Source organism: Bombina bombina, chromosome 2 (genome assembly GCF_027579735.1).
Source record: "Bombina bombina isolate aBomBom1 chromosome 2, aBomBom1.pri, whole genome shotgun sequence".
NCBI classification, from domain to species: domain Eukaryota; kingdom Metazoa; phylum Chordata; class Amphibia; order Anura; family Bombinatoridae; genus Bombina; species Bombina bombina.
In genome coordinates this window covers 640486778-640504510 of record NC_069500.1, presented here as the reverse complement: position 1 = coordinate 640504510, position 17733 = coordinate 640486778, and the positions used below count along the sequence as shown (strand labels likewise).

The following is a 17733-nucleotide window of genomic DNA, read 5'->3' as shown; positions in this document are numbered from 1 at the left end:
GATATCATAGTGAAGATGCACTATTACCATATCAAAGAGGAGATACTAAAAGCAGCTAGAACAGCCCGAAGCCTCACATATGAAGGCCATGAGATCCAGATCTACACAGACCTCTCACCAACAACCTTGAGAAGGAGGAGAGAAATGAAACCTGTGGTGCAGATCCTCATTAAAGAGAAAATCAAATACCGATGGAACTTTCCATTCAAACTCACATACCAAAATGGCACTCATGCATGCTTCTCCAATGAGGAAGGATTACTTCTCTTACAGAATCTGCAAATCATCTCAGAGACTTCGGAGATTAATACCACTCCAAAACCCCAAAGAAGAAACCTGCAGAAAGATTGGACACGAGTGGGAAAACTCAGCAGAGTCAACAAGTCCAAGCCGGGAACTAATTCAGACTCGGAACATGATACTCTAAATAGAGTTGATCACTCTCCACCTTGACTTCAGATAACATAAAGGCATCTCCAATGCTTTTAAGACAGAATGGAAGAAACTATAGGAGTTCCCTTCCCATTGGAACAACTTTTTACATAGATTAATTGGTCTAGTATCCTTTAAGATGTTAAGGTTTTGAGGACAAAGCAGGCGGCTACTGAAATACTGAAAAAAGGTACTTTTATTCCAGATAAAAAGTAAACATGAGGCAAAAAAGGTAAATATGACACAACAAACCAGGGAGGGAAACAGCAGTCTGCTGTTTCCTTCCCTGGTTTGTTGTGTCATATTTACCTTTTTTGCCTCATGTTTACTTTTTATCTGGAATAAAAGTACCTTTTTTCAGTATCTCAGTAGCCGCCTGCTTTGTCCTGTACCTTTTTGCGGCTGTCCACCGCTTTTCTGGGATGGCTCCATACTTTCCCCTACTTTGAGTGGGTCTGTTTCCCTCTTACCCGACGGACGTTTCCTGCAGCAGTACCAGCTCTACTATACGTTAAGGTTTTGAGGTTGTATACTTATTATCTTTGATTCTCGTTTCAGGAGGTTATATATCCTAGCAAAACTACCCCTTCTTACCCATTTCCTTTCCCACCAAACTTACCTTCCCCTTTAATTCCCCTACCCGCTTTCCCCCCTCAGGTCAAAGTGGAAAATTAAAAAATATTACTCTAAGTTCACTATGTCCTCAAAAGTTACAGATGACTACTGTAACATATATAGTCACGTTTTTTGTTATATTGTTTATGTTAAGGTTAACAAATATGTTGGGCAACCAACAAAATGTTTTTATATTTGCACAGACTGTACATAATCCAGATAATAATTGCTACAAAAATGATAAAGTTGTCTAAGTTAAGGAAGTCATTCTACAAACAAAGGTATGTTATAGCTTTTGATTCTTAAGATGGGTAAATGAGACAAAGTATTTGTTATATTCTATACTCCCTACACTAAGCAGAAAAACACACAGCCCAGTAACACCATATGGGAATTAAAGTAATATCACATAACATCAGAGGACTGAACTCTGACATTAAACGTAAGAAAGCTATAATTGAATACAAATCTCTTAAGGCCCAAATTATTATGCTGCAGGAGACTCATTTCACTGTTCAGTCTACTCCCAAATAGGATAAATTATTCCCCATACAATACCACGCAATTAATAAAAAGAAAAAGTCAGGAGTCTCTATCTCTGAACTTTAAAGAGGAAGAGGTTGTGAGAGACAAAGAAGGGAGGTTTCTTATTGTAAGAGGGGCCATCCAAAACACACAAAACGTTCTAGTTAACGTATATGCACCAAACACTTCCCAGGCCGCCTTTACATCAAAACTTAGCAGGCTTCTCACACAATGGCGAAAATATAAAACCATAATAGGAGATTCTAATTTGACACTTGATGACACACTAGACACATCTACAGTAGTAAATGAGACACGATCAGGATCTAGACCTTCCCAAAAAAAATTAAATTACTTCCTCCTAGATCAAAACCTTATAGATGGGTGGAGATCCCTTAATAAGAAAGTAAGAGACTACACATATTATTCAACAGTCCATAACACACACTCTAGAATTGACTACATACTACTATGCCAAATTTTGATGCTGCTACTATCCTCAGGAGATATCCATAATTGCGCATGGTCAGTCAATAGTGGAACTGACCCTTAAGGGTCTGATTAACCCTCATAGAGGACGGTCTTGGTCCTTGCACCCTAGTTTATTGAAAGATACAATGATATTACAGAAACTCCAGAGCGATATTCCTGAATTCATTGCAATAAATGAGGGGTCTACTTCAAACCCAATCTATGTCTAGGGAGCCCTAAAATTATATGTGAGAGGCACCCTAATCTCAGAATCTAATAAATTAAAAAAACAAGACGGAACTAAGATAGCTGAACTTAGGGAAGAGATCGCTAGGTTACACAGAGAATCTACACTACATCCCAAAAAATCAGTAATCAAAACACTAAAAGTAAAAAATGAAGAGCTAAATCATCTACAAGATAAAGAGGCGATACATGCCATTAAGCTAATAGATACCCAATACTACTTATATGGTAACAAACCTGACAAAATGCTTGCAAACAAACTGAAAGATATCACACGACAATCCTCAATACCACAAATACAACTAACTGATGGTTCCACCACGAATGACCCACAGAAAATAGCCAATTCATTTGCAGATTTCTATAGTAAACTGTATAATATCACACCCTCCTCTGGGGAGAACACGAGTGGAAACCCAGACTTAGACAAATTCTTAGACACATCCGAGATGCCAACAGTAACAGATTCAGATAGAGATTTATTAAATGCACCAATAACTCCTCAAGAAGTTTATTCAGTAATTAAAGAATTAAAGAGACATAAAACCCCAGGACCGGATGGTTTCCCGGGCTCCTTTTATAAGGATCTATGGCTAGTCCTGGTCCCACAGCTGGTTAAACTATTTAACTAAATTATGCAAGGACACGATATACCTCCAGACATGCTACTAGCACGCATCTCAGTAGTCCCTAAACCAGGAAAGAGTCATCAGTACTGTCAAAATTATAGACCCATATCCCTTCTCAACCAATATATTAAACTTTTCACCAAAATATTAGCAAACCGATTGAATTTAGTGCTACCAAAATTAGTACATACAGACCAAGTAGGATTCATCAAGCAAAGAGAGGCCCCAGATAACACCCGCAAAATCATAGATCTTTTAAATTATGCACAGAACAGATCCATGCCTTCTCTGTTCCTAGCCTTGGATGCAGAGAAGGCATTTGATAGGGTTAGTTGGAACTATCTTCATGCCATTTTAAATAAAATGGGTATAACTGGCGAGTTTCACAAAGCTATCTTGAAACTCTACTCAAATCCAGAAGCTTTCATTAGAGTGGCAGGCTATCAGTCTACCAACAAAAAATTTTGTAATGGGACAAGACAGGGTTGTCCCCTGTCCCCCCTTCTGCTCGCCCTTACTATAGAGCCGTTGGTGATTAAAATTAGGGATAATCCGGATATTGCAGGGATTCAGATTGGCTCACATATCTACAAAATATCACTTTTTGCAGATGACATAAAATTAAGACTCACTAAACCACTTTTATCCTTACCACCCTTATATGCCATTATTCAAAAATGTGGAAAATTGTCAGGATATAAGATCAATGAGGATAAGTGTGAAGCGATAGGTGTACAGATCCCCCCCAGACAAAGAAACTGTTGGAGATCAACTTCTCTTTTAGGTGGCCTAAAAAACGTTAAAATATTTGGGAATAAATTTGACAGCCAGAACAAATAATTTATATGAAGAAAATTACACCACAATGTTTAAACATGTCATACTTTTACTAGAGAAATTGTCCAGACTTAAAATATCCCTATTTGGGAGAATAGTCACAACAAAAATGACAGTTTTACCCAAAATATTATATCTTTTCCGATCTCTACCAGTAACAGTACCAGTTAGTGAAATACTTAAAGTTCAGAAAGACATCCTCCAATTTATATGGCAGGGTAAGAGGGCACGTATAAATAAAAAAGTGATGTCTAGAAATAGGAAAGAGGGAGGCATAGGGCTACCGAACAGGACTTCATATTATTATGCGGCACGCATGGGATAATCTTACGCATAAATTCCCCTTAATGGGTCGAAAATCGACACCGACTCCTCTAATCATGTCAGGTTCACCAATGGAAATAGCTATTGGGGCTAAATGGGCAAACAAAGGTCTTTACAGACTAGCTGATGCACTGCAACAAAACAAGCCCACCCCATATGAACATTACATAAGCCGAGATAACGATGCAGGACCTCAATGGTTCCACTATTCACAGCTACTTTCTAGAATTAAAGAGGTGTTGGGGGGCGGATGGGAGGGTCCAGACACAGCCTTTGAGAAAATCTGGTTATCAAAACAGAACCTAAAAGGCACAATATCCAAGCTTTACTCAATATTCAATACCGATAGAAAAATAGACAAACCTACTTTCATAGTTAAGTGGGAAAATGAATTAAATAATAGTTGGCCAGTAGAACTATGGGAAACAAACCTATATAGAGGTATGGCATTCACAGTGAATGCGGCCCTGAAAGAAAACTATATGAAGGTAGCCTTCAAATGGTATCTACACCCCACAAGGTTTCATAATACACAAGGTGCAGACAAAAATTGTTGCTATAGAGGATGCAGAGAAATAGGCACTTTTCTCCATATGTGGTGGAGTTGCCCTAAAGTTAGGAGAATTTGGAAGGAAGCTGAGAAATTCATAGGCACACTTTTATCAAGGGACATAAACTTAAAACCAGAGCACGTATTGCTACACTTCCCAAATGAAGACATTTTTGGTCACCACCGAAAACTCACAGAAATGATCTACACCATAACCAGATTGGGTATTGTCAAGAACTGGAAGTCAAAGCCCCCTCCTTTTACACATATACTACGCAAATTAGAATACCACTACCATAGAACAGCACTTTCAGCTGAGATATTAGATAAGGAAAACCAATTCCTCGTAGAATGGGAACCCTATATTATGTTTTATGAAAAAAACAGGCGTAGCCAAGGTGAGGAGAGTTGCCTTCCACAAATATGAGATATCCTTAGACTTCTATCCATACAGTAAGATGTCATTGGGAATGTGAATGACTATTAGGCAACAAAAAGACTTAATGTACATAATGTCACAATATATTACTATGTACCTTGTACAACAGTGCAATGTTATGTTATATTTATTTTATTCATGTTTGTATTTGTTTGTTCTTTTTGTTATTTCTCTGGAAAATAATAAAAATTATTTCAGCAAAAAAAAATTATAGATTCTCTGAGGCTGACTGCTTGGAGATTGAACGCTTAGTTCTAGCCAAGAGAGATTTCTCTGAGAGGGTTATTGATATTCTCATTCAGGCTCAGAAGCCTGTTACTCGTCGCATTTATCATAAGGTGTGGAGAACTTACTTATTCTGGTGTGAAGAGCGTTGTTTAGCTTGGCATAAGGTTAAGGCTGCCAGGATACTTTCTTTTCTCCAGGAGGGTCTGGAGAATGGCCTTTCTGCCAGTTCCCTGAGAGGACAGATTTGGCCCTATCTGTTTTGCTGCACAAGAGGCTTGCAGAGCTCCCTGACGTGCAATCTTTTGTTAAGGCTCTGATTAGGATCAGACCTGTGTTTAGATGTAATGCTCCACCTTGGAGTTTGAATCTTGTTCTTAAGTTTTTGCAACGGGCTCCGTTTGAGCCTATGCATTCGGTGGACATCAAATTATTGTCCTGGAAGGTTCTTTTTCTATTGGCTATTGCGTTGGCTCACAGAGTTTGTGAATTAGCTGCCTTGTAATGTGAGCCTCCTTATCTGGTGTTCCACACTGATAAGGCTGTCCTACTTACCTGTTTGGGTTTTCTCCCTAAGGTTGTGTCTGATCGTAACATCAATCAGGAGATTGTAGTTCCTTCCTTGTGTCCTAATCCTTCTTCTTCGAAGAAACATTTACTTCATAATCTAGATGTGCTTCAAGCTTTGAAGTTTTATTTTCAAGCTACTAAGGATTTTAGGCAAACTTTTTCCTTGTTTGTTATCTACTCTGGGAAGCGTACGGGTCTGAAGGCTTCTTTGACTTCCTTATCTTTTTGCTTGAGGAGTGTTATACACTTAGCTTATGAGTCAACGGGGCTTAAACCTCTGCAGAGGATTACGGCTCATTCCACTAGAACGGTGGCTTCCGCTTGGGTCTTTAAGAACGAGGCCTCTATGGATCAGATTTGTAAGGTGGCTACCTGGTCCTCCTTACAAACTTTTACTAAATTCTACAAGTTTGACGTTTTTGCTTCGGCTGAAGCAGCTTTTGGGAGAAAGGTTTTGCAGGCTGTGGTGCCCTCAGATAAGGGTCCGTCTCTCTCTTACCCCTCCCATTATCATTCAGTGTCCTCTAGAGCTTGGGTATAGTTTTCCCAACAGGAAGGAATGATACCGTGGACTCTCCTCAAATTAAGAAGAAAAATATAAATTATGCTTACCTGATAATTTAATTTCCTTCTGTATGAGGAGAGTCCACGGCCCCCGCCCATATACTCCGATGGGAGGACCAATATTAGATTTTCTCTTTAGCACCATTTATACCCTGATATTTCTCCTATTGTTCCTTGTTCCCTTGGCAGAATGACTGGGATATGAGGGAAGTAGGGGGAGTATTTAAGCCTTTGGCTGGGGTGTGTCTGCCTCCTCCTGGTGGCCAGTTTCAGTATTTCCCAACAGTAAGGAATTATGCCGTGGTCTCTCCTCATACAGAAGGAAATTAAATTATAAGGTATGCATAATTTATGTTTTTGTAGCAATAAAAGAAATCAGGCACAAGCAGAATGGTAAGGGGCAGAGCGCTCCATTGTTATGGTCTGTGCCACACAGGAAGATTTTAATAAGGTGAACTGTACAACTATGACATGGCTTGAGCAGACTATGCTGCATAAATGTTATATTAGCACGATTATTAATATTTTTAAATACTTTAACTTTCTTTCCTCCGGGTAACCCTTTTGTTTTTCTTTTTTTTTTTAACATTTTCCTGCATCCATTCTGGGTGTTTGTCCCAGGACTTTTTAGATTGTGAGCCTGTCCCACTATTTTCAGTGTAAATATTTTCTCATTTTGCAGAAATACCACATGATTTTCTTATGATAGGGCTAACAAGGAACACATTTTAATTTGAATTGAATGGTTTCATAGTCTTAAACCTTTACCAACCACAGCTTAATTATTCTTTTATATCATTTACAGTTAAAAATATGAGCAGTAAAAAATGTTAATAACGGAAAGCTTTAAAGGACCAGTGGTAAAATGACATGCGCTAATATGTTAAAGTGCCACTCGAAAGCTGCAAAGCACTGCTGGCGCTGAGTGGAAACTGCTGCTGATCCAACCAGCATCTCTCCGTCTCCCAAGTGAAACTCGAATTATGTGTTTAACCTCTTTGTGCATTGTCGCTAATAATAACATTTCATGCTCTTAACAAATTAGAGCATGTCATTTTATCACTATAATGGCCCTTTAATGCTTCTGATCATTAACTTTACAAGAAGCAGAAGCTGATTACCCATCATTTGCCTCTACAAACTATGGGGAAGAAGAAACTGATAATATATGTGCAAACAGAAACATACGCTGATACCTACCTGGCAGTATACAATTTACAGACAGAACACTTCCTGGTCCAAAACCAGTGTCTTTTGATCTGTAGTGGGTAGGCCGTTCTATCCAAGCAATCCTCGTAGTGGATCAACCTGTAATACAAGCAAATTCAGACAAAACTTCACAAGAGTGAAAAATTATAAAAAGAACCTACATCTTATCTTAATAACAATTAAAACAAAAAAGCTATCCCGTTGTTTCTTGCATTATACCATGCTGTGCAGGGACTATTGTGATTCAAAAGCTGTGAATTCAATTCAGTGTCAAACAGTATTTTAGTCTGGGCAGCCACCCAAGCTGTGATAAGAATAGCTGCGTGTTTCGAAATCAGAAAAAAATATATGTAAAGCAAATATTCACTGTAAAGTATGGAAATCAGTCTAAAATATTATAGCATTTGACTGTCCAGCCTAAGGTAATGTGACCAGTACTTCCAGTGCTTTTGCAGTAGACGAAAATTGTGTTCCCATTATGATATTTTACCTCCGTTTTACAAGGACTATTTGCTATCCAAAGCTTTTATGTGGCACGTAGCTAAGTGACGTCATACAGAAGGTGTTGCGCATCTTGCTTTATACCATCTGTAAGACAAGCAACCCAGAGACCAGCCCATGCAGAGCGCCACTCTCTGCTGCCTTATTCCAGTTCTCTTTAGGAGGGATACAACGTGTTTGCATAAATTATACAGGTTATTATTTATTTTTTTCTCAATTGATATAGTCAAGTAAGTTAGGAATAGACTGTCATTTATTTTGTGCCCTTTCCTTGTAATTTAGCTCTGAAAAATTTTATTTTTCTAATTCTCAGAACTGAAAAAGCACACAGCAGACTTCTCAAGGGTAACCCTGCTACTAATACTTCCCTAATTGAATTTAACAGATAAGAACTGCAAAACAATGCACTTCACATTAGCATAAATGTGACAGTGACTAGCCTTGTCAGCTGCAAAATCGAGCCCAGATCGACTTCACCAATGTGGTGGATGCAGTTTGAAACTAAAAATTAATTGCAGCAAAAAAAAAAATTATTTGATTTAAAAACATTTAGACTTGTCTGGTGTCATTCTATAGCAACAAAACAGACTGGTTTATTGCCCCTTTAAATCTGAGGCCAGACACACTCACCCCTGTCCTGGGCGGTTGGTTTCTACTAAAGATCATTTGTTTACATGGATTTTCTGGATCCATTACTGCAGCACTGATATTTTTTTGCATAGGCAGAGGTTTCAACAGGAAAAACATAATTTATACTTACCTGCTAAAGTAATTTATTTCATGGTGGTGAGAGTCCACGATCCATTACTCCTGGGAATTACTCTTCCCTGCCACTAGGTGGAGGCAAATATGCCCAAACCCCAAGAGCTCGATAATACCCCTCCCACAAAAATAAATCAACACCAAAAAAACAGGGTGGGGTCTCATGGACTCTCCCAATCATGAAATTAATTTATCAGGTAAGTATAAATTATGTTTTCTTTCATACAGGTGGTGAACGTCCACAATCCATTACTCCTAGAAACTAAGACCCAAGCTGTGGAGTCCACGAGTAATGAAAAATAAGGGAAGGAGAAAAAGATCACACAAAACAGGGTAATAAGCAATGAAAATGACCAAAAGGTGAAATCAAAACAATCCAGAGACAGGAAGGACTTCCTACCAAAGGCTGCCTCAGAAGAAACAAAAAAAAACACACGAGAAACATAACATTTAGCAAAAGTATGCAAAATTTACCAAGAAGCTACATTGCAAAAATGGTTAACAAAAGCCTCATTCTAAAAAGCATAAGAAGTAAAATCTTATCTTATAAAATGGGCAAAAATCTTTCTAGGTGGCGTCTAACCCACCTCCAAGAAAGCCTAATTCATCAAAAGTATCAACCAGGATCCAAAGAAATGGCACCTTCTGCCCCTTTCTGGAAAATAAAGGTGAAAAACAAGCTTGGAAGTTTGTCTGAAATCCTTATAATACTCAAGGCTCTAACAACATCCAAGACATGAAGAAGCCTCTCTTAAGAATTCAAGGATTGAGACATAAAGAAGGTACAACAATTTCCTAATTATAATTAAATAAGACGAAGAGACAACCTTAGGAAAAAAGTCAAATACAATCCACAAAACTGCCTTATCCTAATGAAAGATAAGAACAGACAACTCAGAGACTCTTCTGGCAGAAGAGATAGCCAAAAGAAAGCAAAAACCTTTCAAAACAGAGAAATTGACTTAAGGACAGGTAAAATTGTAGCCAAAGCTAGAATAAAAACCATGAATATCAGAAAGATTAACAATCTTAAAGGGGAACAAAACGGAAAGAACAAAAAAGGAAATTTATGCTTACCTGATAAATTTATTTATTTTACGATATGACGAGTCCACGGATTTCATCCTTACTTATGGGATTACGCCTCCTGGTCAGCATGGATCTTAGATAACGTTAGCTAAGATCATCAACATCAGGGCAGAAAAATAAAATGTCTCCACTCCTCTTGGGAAGTTATAGACTGACGATTTCTCCCTGAGAAAAATAGTACTCACTGGCACCATTTTAAAACAAAAAAAACTTCTTGATTGAAGAATCTAAACTAACACCTCGCTTTACCTCTTTCTATCACCAACACAGGCAAAGAGAATGACTGGGGTGGGAGGGAAGGGAGGAGCTATATATACAGCTCTGCTGTGGTGCTCTTTGCCACTTCCTGCTGACCAGGAGGCGTAATCCCATAAGGATGAAATCCGTGGACTCGTCATATCTTGTAAAAGAAAACCTGAACTTTCAAATAGCTAGCAGATAAATTCTTATCTAATCCATACTTCAAAAGTAGCAAAACCCCAAGGAATTCTAAAAGAATGCCAGGAAAAAACATGATCTATACTTAACAAGATCTACAATGTATGATATTACCCTATTATCTAGACATCTTATGAAGTCCGTCTCACGTCCCTCTGACTGGACCTCACATTCCCTCTCAGTGAAGAGAGACATTCCAGATAACTACACAAGCTTGCCTAATGTTAAGTGCAGATTTTTTTCCTTATTTTTTTTCTTACAGTGTTAATTATAAACATGGAATTTGTGGATTTTTGCTAGATTTGCTAAATATCTTCAAATACATTTTGATATTGAGAAAGAATATCTTTAAAATGTTTTATTTTGTAAATAAATGACAACACAAAAAAGGTTTATTATCTTGTTTAATATATAATTTTAAAAAATCCAATAAAGTTTATAGGGACAGTCTAGTCAAAATTAAACTTTCATGATTCACATAGGGCATGCAATCTTAAACAACTTTCCAATTTACTTTTATTATCACATTTGCTTTGTTCTCTTGGTATTCTTAGTTGAAAGCTAAACCTAGGTAGGCTCATATGCTAATGTCTAAGGCCGCCTCTTATCTGAATGTATTTGACAGTTGTTCACAGCTAGAGGGTGTTAGTTCATGTGTGCCATACAGATAACATTGTGCTCACGCCCGTGGAGTTACGTATGAGAGGGCCCCGATTTGGCTAAAATGCAAATCTGTCAAAAGAGCTGAAATAAGAGGGCAGTCTGCAGATGCTTAGATACAAGGTAATCACAGAGTAACCTTTCTGCCCAAGAACTAACCGTTTAATCTCCATGCCATTAAACTCAGCAAATCAATATCCTGATGATAAAAATGGACCTTAAAGGGACATTCTAGCCAAAAACTTTCTTTCATGCTTTAGAAAGAGCATGCTATTTTAAACAGTTTTCTAATTTACTTCTGTTATTTCATTTGCTTCATTCTCGTGATATACTTGGTTGAAAAGCATATCTAGATATGTTCAGTATCTGCTGATTGGTGGCTGCACATAGACGCCTCTTGTTATTGGCTCACCCATGTGCATTGCTATTTCTTCAACAAGGGATATCTAAAGAATGAAGCAAATTAGATAATAGAAGTAAATTGGAATGTTGTTTAAAATTGTATTCTCTATCTGAATCATGAAATAAATATTTTGGGTTTCATGACCCTTTAAGACAGAAAGCCTGGACTCATAAGCCAGCCGAAAAGGCCATGGAGTTAACAGAATAACCACTAAAAAGATTATAATTCAATCATTAAATCATCAGGTCTACCTTCTGGGACACCCCAAAGATCCACTATCTGACAGAAAACATCCAAATAGAGAGACAACTCCCCCCGGGTGCAGGACTGACAACTGAGAAAAAACTGATGTTCACATCTGGAATATAAACTGCAGAAATCAAAAAATTGGCTACTGCCCAGGAAATAATTCAAGACACTGCCTTCATAGCTAGGGAACTACAAGTTTCCTCCTGATAAAAGATGAAAGCCACTGCAAAAAATTGCCTGTCTGAAAAAGGAGAGAAGATTCCCTTTTCAACAAAGCTCAACCCTGAAGGACTCCAAACCCCTTGTGTCCTCAGAGACCCACAGACAGCCCCCAACCTGAAAGACTTGCATCCAAAGAGATCACAGACCAAATAAGATGGGCAAAAGAAGCCCCCTACATAAAAAGCTGATGATCCACCCAGACAGGGACTAACTTGTCCTATGAACAAGCTAAATGATTAAGGCAGCTGAGTATGATCCATGCTCCATTGCAGAAGCATAGAAAGCAGAAGAGGCATCAAGTAAAAATGAGCAAACAGAAAAGACTCTAATGCAGCACACATGAGATCTAATTAAGAAAAGTAAACAACAGAAGATCTAACAAGCTAACACTAGTTGTCAAAGAAAGATTCATGAAAATTTAATCTATCTGAACATTCAGAAAAACAACCCTTGTCTGAGAAAACTGATTTTCCAACCATATATTAAAAAGACACCACGATAGTCTGAAAAAGAGAGAATCCGCTAAAAGAAAATATAAAGCAGAATCAAGATATCGACGACGTAAGGAAAACACATAAATTCCGCTCACAGACAAAAGGGTTCCCAGAACTTTAATAAAGGAACAGGAACAATGACTCCCATAGACCTATATCCAAAACTTGACTGAAAAAAGGCCTGTACCTTCACAGTATCTTAGGAACATATGACAGGATATGACTGGAAGGCCTAGGTCTGAAACCTATTAATAACCCTGAGAAACTATACTTAGAGCCCGGTAACTAACCTGCCCCCACCAGACCCTCTGGATCAGGAGCCATACCTCAAGCAGATTTGGATTAGGCAGTGGATTCCCTGGACTTCCTAAACTTGTTCCAGATTAAACTAGTTTTACAGGCAGAGCCAAATAAACCCTGATTCTGAAAAAGAGGTAACAGACTTCCTTTCCCTTCCTTGTTATGACAAAAAAGGCAAAAACAATTTAAAGCTCTATATTAGCCTCTGTACTCCTGTCCTGAGGATGAAAAAGCGTCCTAGCTAGTAGAGATAATAGAATCCAAACTAGATGTAAACAACTTCTTTCCCTGATAAGAGAGATAAAAATCTGGATTTAGAAACCATATCAGCAAATACAAACTTTAATCATAAAGTCTTTATAGAGAGTACTATTAAATACATATTTTTAGAATTAAACTTTACTAACCAAAATCATCAGAAAACTGCTTAGAAAGAATAACCAAATAAAAAGAAGCAGCAGCCACATCAGCAAAAAACTGCTGGCGTAGAAAATACAGCCTGCTTGCTGAACCCTCCTGTGAAAGGAATCTAACAGGTCTAAAAGAAAAAAACTAACTTCCAAAGGGATATAAGTAAATTTAAAGAGAAAAAACAGAGGCGCCACAACGGCCTAGTACCACCAAAACAGATGATAAATTGGTATAATAATAAATATACTCACAAGAGTATTGCACCTAATGGTGCTATTCAAGCAGGCTGGAGCTTTGCAGTATGCCAGCTCACTGTTAAAATCCAGCAGTCGTGTCAAATCTGGAACATATCAGATGGTAGTCTCTTTATCTGTAAGAAAGCAAACAACCATAGCCCAATACAGTATAGACAGGGGAAACAAGGTATAGGAGAAATGATTGCACTTACAGAATTTGAAGCACCTCCAGGTGCAGTAAGAGCAGGCTGCGATTTCACAGCCTCCCAGCTGACTGCATTTCTTGGCTTGCTGGACACCCAGAAAGATAATGATGTGATATCCAAAGCAAAAATGCAGAGTATAGTTTTAATAAACTCCACCAAACACAGCAAGTATATACTATATTAAAAAAAGTTTTATTAAAAAGCGACGCGTTTCTCAGCCTCTGCAGGGGCTGTTTCCTCAGGCTATACAAAGATTAAATGAAATACACTTGCTATATAAAGGGATAAAAAAAACTCCAATGAGGGGCGTGTCCGAGCTGCGGCTATACACAGTCGCACTTTCCCTGAGCTCTTACGGAAGACTTGATACCCGCCGGTAAAAAAGACATTTTTACAGCAAATATTTTTAACCATCTGTGTATAAGAGTAAACCTGCATGTAAGCATTTGAATTTTGGGGGAAATTGCCCTGTAATTCGTGAAGTTTGAGCTTGGCATCCGACGTAGGAGGCCTAGAGTGGCGGCTCATATATAGGCAGCACCACCCCCCTCGAGGAATCGAGGGTTTTTGCCTTAATTGGGACTCTATAAATCTTGACCGAATTGCACAACCTATTGCAGCACTATACCAGTAAAAAAGTGCCCAAAGAAAAGAATATATCTTTGTTTATCTCTCTTCTCTACAAGGTAAAAATGGCTGCCGCGCAGGAGAGAGATCTGCAAGCACGCTTTGTCTACAGCATGGAAAGGCTAGAACGCTGCTTCCAAACCCTACTTACAAGGGCTCCATGGGACTTTTTCATGCAAGCTTACGAAAAGCAGCAACAGTTCTATCAACCCACTATTTCCATCAATATAAACCCTACCCAGGACGTATCTGAACCTATCGAATCTCCACTAATAGTAAAATGTGCATAATGAGACCTCTGCACTCTGTAAAGAGGTTAGCTTGGGGTATACTGACGATGTCGGACACTCAGCTAAAAAGATGCCTGCAGTCGCAGCAAGTGATAGCGTTCCTGTAGCTGATCAGATGACAGCCGATATAGCCCCAAAACATCTGGCGCTGGACGGGACCTTGACAAAGGCTGAGCCGGTGTGGGGACCCTGGGCTGAAGCCCGAGTAGCCTTAAGCTTCAAGATGATCTTCACACCAGAGAGCCTTACCAAGCCTAATAATATAGGGCTCTTGTTTAATCAGATGGACACTGTGGATATGCCCCTATCTGAAAAACCGAAAGTGGACGATAACTCTAAAATATCTTCCTCAAACCGACGCTACATCTATGGCTTAGGGGTTCAAGACTGGGATGTTGGGACTGTGTGTTGGAGCTTGTCACTGGATTTTAATGTAAGCTATCACCTGGCGTTCATAATTTATCACATGCGAGGGGAGAGATTTGAATGTTCCTAAACTGTTCATGTACATGTTGATCATTGTTGTAGTGCACTTGTTTATATAATCTATTTTGTTATGGTATAGTATCAGGGTTAGAACACAGCTCAGCATAGTTAATTATACTGTCATGCCGGAAGGGTTCCATTGATGTTTATACTTATTGACTGCTTGGCCTGCTTCCTGCGGCTTGCGGCCAGGGCCGGGGGTTATAGTTGTCTACAAAAGGCTTTGACTAAATGGGTTCCAACTTCAATGTTTAGCCTAACAAATGTGTTTGTGTTGTGTACTTCATATTTACCACGCTCATATTTTGAATAGCGTAATGTATATCTGTTTTTTCCTAATATTGCACAGTGAGCACTGCTACTTCGATTATGTCCTTAATTACACTTGTATGTTTTTCTGGGGGTTTAGTGGGGGGCCCCTGGGGAAGTATCCAATAATATATAATTCAAATAAGGACTTTCGGATTTCAGGTGATGCACTGTCCACAAGTAATCGGAGTACTGGAGCATTTCATTATCTCTCTTACCCACTTATTTACGAAAATCAATTGACACATAGAATATAGTAACTATCACCTAATACACAGCCCTATAAAGTACTTTAATAGAGGTGCAACACAACTAAATATGCTCCATTAAGATTATGTTGATGCAAACCGCTATCTCAGAGTTAATGGAGGTATGTTTGGATATCTATCATTATTATTACCCAATATTTAGGACCTGCTTTTAATCTCAATTGTGCTTATGTTTATATAAAACTAAGGAGTCCCCAGTTAAGGTTTATGCATCTTTTATTTTATAATTTAGAGACAAGAACGTCTTTACAGCATTATTATTTCAGAGATGCATTATTTTCTCTTGTTAAGTGTATCCAGTCCACGGATCATCCATTACTTATGGGATATTCTCCTTCCCAACAGGAAGTTGCAAGAGGATCACCCACAGCAGAGCTGCTATATAGCTCCTCCCCTAACTGTCATATCCAGTCATTCTCTTGCAAGCCTCAACCAAGATGGAGGTCGTAAGAGGAGTGTGGTGTTTTATACTTAGTTTATTCTTCAATCAAAAGTGTTATTTTTATGTTGAAAATATTTTTATTCATACATTTTAACATTTACAATAAACAATAAACATTGGTCACAAATTCCAGCATTTAGAGGTCACTTAGTACATTGAAAAGACTCTACAATCGCATGTAATACAATATACAGATTTGAAGTTGTCTCTACCCCCCCATGGGAATTAGTGGTGCTGTTTCTTAAAAGCTTTGCCCGGCCCGGTCCATTCCTGCCCCCCCCTCTCCTCCTCAGGGCTTCATAGTAATGTATAAAGGGCTCCCATTGTTGAAGGAATGTTTTTTTATCATCTAGGTATTCTGCTGTGGAGCTCGCCATATCGAAGTGAAATATCATTTTTTGTTTTATCATTTCAAAACTAGGGGGGGTTTCTTTCCAGAATTGGGCTATGCCCAGTCTGACAATTGTACATATCCACCTAGCTAGCTTATTATTGTGCTTGGAAATTCCTGGGATCGGGAAGTTGAGTAAGGCCTGCTCCATTGACAAGGTTATTGGTTTTTGGAAAATATCACTCAAAAGAGCAGATGTATGTCTCCAAATCTCCTTGACGTTTCTACAGTCCCACCACATGTGTGGGTATGTCCCAAGTTCGCCACATCCTCTATAGCAGAGTTTGGATAGTGGGTCACCTCTATCACCTGATCTAGTTGGGAATAAATACCATCTGAAAGCCACCTTAAGGAAATTTTCCCTGAGGGTCGCATTTTGCGAGAAGGATAAGCCATTAGCTAAGGCCTCCCTCCACGTCCTAACTGACCAGGTTCTCCCCGTGTCATTTTCCCATTTTAACATTATGGGTGGTTTACTATCTTGAGGTGCGCTATTGAATAGTGTGTATAAGGTAGATATTCCCCCCCTGATTTGGTGATCCGCTAGGCAGAGCCTCTCTAGTATGGTACTTGTTGGGACCCTCTCTCCCCCCATAACTTGCTGTGCTCTGGATTTTAATTGGAGGTAGTGATACCAAATATTCCTGTCTTCATTATCTAAAGCCTGATATTGTTCGTATGTAATCATCCTACCTTCTTTATATATGTCTGCAATTCTATAAAGTCCTCTATTACGCCATTTCTGTTGTGTGGTTTTATCGAAAGAGGAAGTTTTAGTTATCAAGGGGGTGATCATCGATCTCCTATTAAGTAGGGGGAATTTGGAGTTTAGTGTTTTCCAAATGTGTAAGGTGTGTTGAATTGCGATATATTCACATTTTTTGGGAGTAGTTGTGGTGTCAGGGGTCCATAAGAGGTTAGATAATGGTGTGGTGTTCATAACGCTGGATTCAATATTTACCCATTGTGAGTTATTGTTGATATTGAACCAATGTAGGGTTTGGGCAGTGCGGGCCGAATAATAATATATTAGGTTTGGGAGACCCACCCCCCCCATCTCCCTTGGTAGTACACATAAGTTTCTTATTGATTCTCACTCTTTTTCCCTGCCACACAAATTTTAAGATGTCCTTCTGGAGTTTTTGTAAGTCTGATAGAGGAAGAGATATAGGTAAGGAGCGAAATAGATAGAGCAGCTTAGGTAGTAAGGACATCTTAGTAGAGATAATTCTTCCATAGAATGAGATTTTGAGTTTCATCCATTTTGTGATTAGGGCGCTAATGTTTTTAAACATGGACAGATAGTTCAGCT

General features: G+C 38.7%; 1 protein-coding gene across 2 annotated transcripts in view; it reads right to left on the bottom strand.

Moving 5' to 3' along the window:
* The window catches only part of SNAPC3 (small nuclear RNA activating complex polypeptide 3), a 334648-nt gene that overhangs the window by 29790 nt on the left and 287125 nt on the right, over positions 1-17733 (bottom strand). For both annotated transcript variants that reach the window (XM_053702581.1, XM_053702580.1), the window contains exon 8: positions 7628-7735. In XM_053702581.1, coding sequence (XP_053558556.1) covers positions 7628-7735 — 108 coding nt within the window. The remainder of the gene's footprint in view (positions 1-7627; positions 7736-17733) is intronic.